This window comes from Cryptotermes secundus, unplaced genomic scaffold (assembly GCF_002891405.2).
Source record: "Cryptotermes secundus unplaced genomic scaffold, Csec_1.0 scaffold314, whole genome shotgun sequence".
Lineage (NCBI taxonomy): Eukaryota > Metazoa > Arthropoda > Insecta > Blattodea > Kalotermitidae > Cryptotermes > Cryptotermes secundus.
In genome coordinates this window covers 97,769-104,909 of record NW_019718273.1, presented here as the reverse complement: position 1 = coordinate 104,909, position 7,141 = coordinate 97,769, and the positions used below count along the sequence as shown (strand labels likewise).

The window sequence follows — 7,141 nt, the reverse complement described above, 5'->3', positions numbered from 1 at the left end:
GTCAATAGCCTGTCCTCAACCTACCGGTTCTTCTTGACTACCGCACTTCCTAGTGCTATTGACCTCAAGTTTCCTGAATTCACTGGCCGTTCCCCCCCTCCCTTAGTCAACACACACCATATATGGTCTTAATCGCTCCCCACTGCTCCCATTGGTCCATTCTCCCTAACCACCCCCCTTGCCTACTTCGTATATAAGCAGCGCCTCTCACATCCTATCACCACAGCTACTGCTCTCCGCATTCCAAGCCATTCATCTGCTCTGAAGATGGAGGCGCTACGTTCATCCGAAACGTCGGCCAGCACGAAGAATACACGGTGCCTAAACCCAGAAGACGACTCTCTTCATTGTCATCGCCGTGAAAACCTCAAAACTTACATGTTAATCATGTGTTTGCCTGATGATGGCTTTAATAGCTGAAACATCTAGCTAAGCTAGTTTTAGCCATGACCATTGTACTGTTGTGTTGTGACAGACTCTAATAAAGAATTGTATATAATAACACAACAGGATGCACGAAATGAAAATTACAGTCTTTATTGAGTTTCATTAAGCAATCTATTTTACACTGTGCATACCTTGTGGAGTTGTTCCAGTGCGAGAACAACTTCGCCCACATAGAAGCGTACCTCCTCTTCAGGCAACCGCTGCCGAAGGCAAAAGTGGGTGTGGAGGTCCCCTCCACAGACATAATCTGAAAGAATAGCAAAGCAACCCTATTACATCCTGCACTACAAATTTACCAAAGACCCTACCAGAACCACAGCAATTTAGCATACATGCACTCAAAGGCATTTATTCTGGTCTGTTTATAACTGCACTACAGAGCAGCTATGGTTCTCACAATTATATCATATGACTTTCCATTGTTTGCACTTCAAGATATAGGTCACAATATTGGCAATTTTATGCAGCTCTGAATTTATTATTACTATGTTTTGTTGTTGTTGTTGTTATATTCTGGAGTTCTGTCTACCTCCATATCGGCTGCAGCTGTCTGAGTGCTTTCATTAGGTCTGTTGCACCGCCACTGCTACCCCTGCCCCTGCCACCCTGCACCAAGATCGCAAACCCGAGGTATGTGAACTACCACCACCGCCGCCGCCCCCCCCCCTCCTATCCATTGGGTACCAAGGGCTTTTTCCCAGAAGGTAAAGCAGCCACGGCATGAAACTGGCCACTCACCTCCAACCAGTGCCAAGGCCAAGAAAATGTGGTCTGTACATCCACTCCCCATATATCTTCATGGCAGAGTGCTTAATTAGTAAAAGACAGGGACAATTTTACCTCTTTTTTTTTTTGCTGAAATTCCTGAAATAAAAGAACAAAAACATGAACAAGCAGTAGATGAACTTAATAAACTGCAAAGAACGCCTTTTGAAATGCTGTGTAGACATACTACATTATGGTATACACCCTTTCCAATCTTATTTACTAAACATAGCAATTTTTGTGCTCACCAAGAATGAGATGCAGCTTATCATCGGTCTGGAAAGCATAATTAAGGCCGATAATGAAAGGAGAGTGTCGGACGGCCTCCAACACCTGTCTCTCCATTATGGTGCACTCAGTAATCTTCTTGTTTTTTATAATTTTAGCCTTCAGCAGTTCTTTCATTGCATACAGATGGCCAGAATCAGCCCCATCTTTCTTCCTGACTAGGAACACTTTTCCAAAGGCTGCAACAAAGGAACACAATTTCAGTTACTTTATACATGCCCATCTTGTGCTCACAGTGTTTCTGTTTTGCAGATTATAAAGAGTTCTGACAATGGTGTATAACACTCAGAGTTACTGAGTTTTTGGACTGTGACCATCATCCAGTATTTTAAAAACTAGAAAACACAACATTTTGGAAACTGAATCTATTCCCATCCTAAGGTGAGGAGGGAGACACTGATGATTCAAACTTCAGATAAAGAACAAACATTTTTTAGTTAGGTCTTACAAAAAGTAAGCAAAGTAAACACGTCAAAAAAGGAAGTAAAACCGCTGCAATGGAGGTAATAGATTTTTTATGTGTATCACTAGGTAGTAGCACAGTCCGGCTTCATGGCAGTCTGGGTACCAGACAGGCATGCCCATGTTCAGAAGCTGGTTTCAGTAGTCAGAATGGCGTGTATTACCACAGAACAGTGGTCTGTTGTGAGTTTTCTGTGGACAAAAGCAACTCAATGAAAATGATATCATAACGAAATGCTTCCTGTTCACAATGGGAAGTATTTGTCATGTAAAACAGTTCACAACTGGGTCAAGAAATTATCTCAAGGACATTCAAAAGTCGCAGATGATGGCCAACCAAGTTGCCCTGTTGAGAGTGGAACAGAAGCAACTGTGCACTGGGTGGAAGACTTGGTTCAGTCTCGCAGAAGGATAACTATAGAGAGTGTAGCAAATGCACCAGGGTGTTCCCATGGTTTAGCACACAGCATAATGCAAGATCATTTGAGGCTTCAGAAAGCATGCACACAGTGGGTGTCCTGAGAACTGAAGGATCTAGAAAAAAAATTAACCAAATGGGTCTGTCCTTGCAACATCTTATAGTCCATATGTAGGAACTGTAATGCCGTGTGATGTGGTAATACTGAGGCACCAGGAGAAGGCATTAAGCAAGTTCTGTGTACAGTCAGTGAGGGTAATATAAACACCCAGTAATGAAAATTTAAAATTCCATTAGTTATGGGTTGGAACTATACCTGTGTGTCTTTACAGGGATGTCACAGTTTTACACAATTTACATCAACTAACGAGATACATTACAGGCAATTTGAGCATGCATTTTTTGGAAGTGGCTGTACTTTTCTTGGAGAAGTAGTTCATCCTATATCAAATGCACTATTCCATTTATGGGAAGGAATATTTTTACTCTAGTTATTGATTTCATCACCAGAGCTCACAAAAGCTGAACATTTCTTGATATTTAAATTCATGGCGGAAGCAACTTTCCCACTTCCCTACAGATGGAAATGATGTTCTTCCAACTTCTCTTATTATCTATATGAATGTAAGGTGTATGTTGCTACAATTTATTATTACCTATGTTGAAGGTTATGAAAGAAAAGTGATAACTTGATGGTATTATTAACCTTTAAAAACCAGTGGTTCTACAAGTACCACCTGACTTAACATGCTAACAGTCTGCCCGCAGTTTACATTTGTCTGTTTTGTACGGTTCTAGCAATAAACAGTGACTGTTTCCCTAAAGAGCATTAACCAGATAATTTTTTTTTACTGGACAGTCAATGTGTTTCCCATAAGGTATGAACTGAATTTTTATACATTATGTAGAATAAATCCATCCCTTAACCTTTAACATCCGAATGACACATATATATGTTGCAAGCAGCAACCAGAGTTAGCCAAATGGCAAAGCAGCCTCCGTAGTCTAGAGGTAACGTTCCAACCTCATTACTCGTGGTACGCAGGTTCAAACCCGGCGGAGGTCGTGGAATTTTTAAGGGTGGAAAAATTCAGCGAACAAGTCCTCCAGGAGGGACTTTAAGCCGTGGGTCCCATGTCTTAGCTTTATGGCGCGTAAAAGAACCTCATATCTCCAAAGGAGGGCACTGAGCCAAATTCAAGGTCATTTCCCGCCCAACAAGTAGTCTCTAACGCCTCTGATAGATGGGGGAAGCATTATAGATACCGCCAAGCCAGTAGAGGCCGAACTCGCTGGCTCGGTCGGGACTGATGGAACGCACCAATATCGGTAGGGTATAGAGACTGGTAGACTATCATAGAGAGAAGCACAATGGACCAATACTGGTCTAAGTGCATGGGGAAACCCACCCTCTCCAATAACTAACTAGCCGAATGGCACATATATGTGACGCAGGACACGTGCACTCTTTGGGAATACTGACAGTTTGACCTTGGGTTTGAAACCAAAACAAACCTATGTGAGGTCATGTCAGTGGTTCATTCCCTAGCTCTGAACAAAGTAATCGTTTATCTCGGCCCTGGTTTCGAAACTATTTATGTTTATATATGACTGTTTATGACCTGGTCAGCCAAATATAGCCCAGCTTTGTTCTGAGAACTGAAGAGGAAATATTCGTCGGTGCTTGCAGATCAGCACTTCCAGAGCTTTCAAGGAAGTGTGATGTATTCAAGGATTGGTTTTCAGTGGCAAATTATCAGTTAGGAAGTCAGTGTTGGAATGTGTGATATTTCATTTTCACTTAAAAAGTTAGTGTCAGACTGTCATATATTTCTTTTTATATTATTTTGTGTCTCGGAAGAGGTATAAACCCACTGAGCCAGTATTGTTTTGTGAGTAAAAGGCATCTTCGCCACTGTGACTTTCCGTATTAGTGTCGGACTGGCACCTTTTCGACTACTATAACAATTATTATTTTTTATTACTTGTGGGGTGGGACTAGGTCCCTTGTACTGCTGCCACTTCTGGCCTATTGTACCATACTATCACAGTTACTTTGCATAACTATTTTGCGAATCTTTGTCAATCAACATAATTTATTCGATTTTACTGGAAACCCCTCTCCCCCAAGATGGAACCTCAAAAACGTGCCCAATATTCCAAACTTCTCGATGCAGAAGAACTGGAGGAAATATTGATGGAAGAGGAATCTGTTGAAGAGTTAGAAGATATCAATGAGTTCATTGAACCTTGAGCAAATATGTTGTCCTCGTCATCATCATCATCATCATCATCATCAGACGAGGAAACGGAGGAAACGGANTATGATAGGCTCTGGAAAATTAGAAAAATTTTTGACAATCTCAACAACAAATTTTGTGAACTTTACAATCCAGCAGAACGTCTTGCTGTTGATGAAGTCATAGTGTTGTTCAAAGGAAGAGTGATTTTTCGTCAGTATATTCCAAAGAAACGCACAAGATTTGGTACAAAAATTTACAAGCTTTGCAATTTTTTTGGGTATACTTATGACATGACAGTTTATTTGGGCAAACAAAGGCAACTTGCGACAGAAGAAATTACATCAACTCATGGCATTGTTCTCCAGCTAATTCGAAGAGTTGAAGGCTTGGGACATAAAATTTACATGGACAATTATTTCAGTTCTCCTGCTTTATTTGATGATCTTTTAGACAGGAAAATAGATTCATGTGGCACTGCTCGCAATGACAGGCGTGGAATGCCACAAGAAATTCGGCCCAAGTCAATGAAATTGAAAAAAGGGGATGATGTTACAAGAGTCAAGGGGCATCTAAGTGTTGTTCGTTGGAAAGACAAGCGCGATGTGTATGTTCTGACGAATTTGCACCCTCCTCCATTGGAAGGCAACTTCCGAGATGAATCTGGCCATGCTGTCAAACCCCATGTAACTGAAGACTACAATGCACACATGGGCTTTGTTGATAAATCTGACAGGATGGTAAACAGTTATGGCATTGCTAGGAGGACATGGAAGTGGACAAAGAAATTGTTATTCCACCTTCTAGATATAACTATTCTAAATGCATATCTATTACACAAGTCATGTAGTGGAAAAATGACACACAAAAAGTTCCGCAAAATATTGGTGCGGGATTTGATTCTTCAGTCGCATGAGGCAAATATCACAGTCAGTGGTGTTTCTCAGGGGAGGCCAAGTTCATCTGGGGCCCAACTGAGTTGACTGGAGGTGAAACATTCACAACACTGCCCAACCAAAGGAAAACAAAGACATTGTTGTATTTGTTCTCAGAATAAGAAGTGCAGAAGCACGCTCTACTACTGTAAAAAGTGTGACGTTGCGCTATGTGTGGTGGACTGCTTCGAGAAGTGGCACACGCGCGTCAGAGTGTGATTTATCGTAAACTGTGAAGTGACCCAGTTCAAACTCGCGTACAGGCTGAACAAAATATTATTGTTTATAGTATGATTATATTTACAATATCACCATGATTCAAGGTTGAAGAAATAACAATGGGCAAGTCCTTTGGAATTTCATAACATATATAATAAAGATTATATTTTGCATTTCATGACAAAATATTCAGTTAATTTTCATTTGTAAAACTTGCTCTTTTGTGTATATGTAGAAAATTTTATTGTCTTTCAGGTTCTTTTTAGTTCATATTTCTATGTTGCATAGAACGGAAAATATGCATTTTTTTCTGAAAGTTTGCAATGCTAATTAATTAGGGTGATTTAAATTGTGACCAAACAGGGCTGCTGGAAATTTAAAAGTCCGTACGTTAAAGGTTAAAGGGCTAAACACCTTTAAGCATGGTTGAAACTTCATGAAACATGAAGACCTCCCCTGTTTGATAAGTGCCAAATTTATTTTGTAGTCTGCTTGAATCCCTGAAACTTGCATCTGCAACAAATATGAGTTATCACAAACTGTACTCACCTCCAGCTCCCAGAACACTGAGAACATCAAAGTTCTTGCGGGTCACAGGGTTGACCTCACCTGCTGCCACGGGGTTTGTGACATTTGCTGTAACAAGAAGAAAATACCACAATTATTGGAATGACAGGAAAGCAAGTGTAATTAAAACAATGCACAAGTCATCCATAGTTGTTACTGCCCCATACAAATGATAATTACATACTGCTAGCTGCAAGGACTCAGGTCTTGCTTGGGATAAGCTAGCAGGATCCAGTTCATCTGAACACAGCACACTAAAATGGTTATCATACATGATAATTTCTTTGGTCTCCCATGCAACAACTGCAAACATGCCAGATTCCTATAAAAATGCAACTGAAGTCATTTTATTCATCGTAATGATAGGTTACCTGTGGAACTATATAATAATTAATTTGTATTACACTTATAGCAATTATTTTTTAAACATCTCAAACTGTTAGTCGTACTAAACGTCAGCTTTTAGTACAAAGAGAATATAAAGAGAGTTTTACCTACTTATGTTTGTGAATATGTTAACAACATGTAACATTATGGCGCACTAAAAACACTACTTTTATAGTAAGCATTCTTCGGTCTACCATTCAACAACAGCAATTGTCTTGCTTTCGGCAAAGAAATCTCACTAACATTTCAATTCATTAAATGCAGTCCATAAACCAAAGGGATTTAAAAGATACACCTGTGGGCACACGTTCTCTACATTTCTAGACAGCATACCAGAAGGCAGAATGTTCTGAACTGAACGGTAGCAAGCATTACCCTAATTTGATCTGCTCTCATTCCAAATGTATGAATTC

The 7,141-nt window shown here is 40.1% G+C and overlaps 1 protein-coding gene across 1 annotated transcript in view; it reads right to left on the bottom strand.

Moving 5' to 3' along the window:
- Positions 1 to 7,141, bottom strand: part of LOC111873844 (ribosomal protein S6 kinase alpha-5) — a 42,798-nt gene that overhangs the window by 34,086 nt on the left and 1,571 nt on the right. Inside the window, exons 3-5 of the mRNA XM_023868906.2 lie at positions 6,324 to 6,410; positions 1,461 to 1,679; positions 579 to 694 (exon numbers count right to left, since the gene is read on the bottom strand). Of these exons, the coding sequence (XP_023724674.1) occupies positions 579 to 694; positions 1,461 to 1,679; positions 6,324 to 6,410 (422 nt within the window). The remainder of the gene's footprint in view (positions 1 to 578; positions 695 to 1,460; positions 1,680 to 6,323; positions 6,411 to 7,141) is intronic.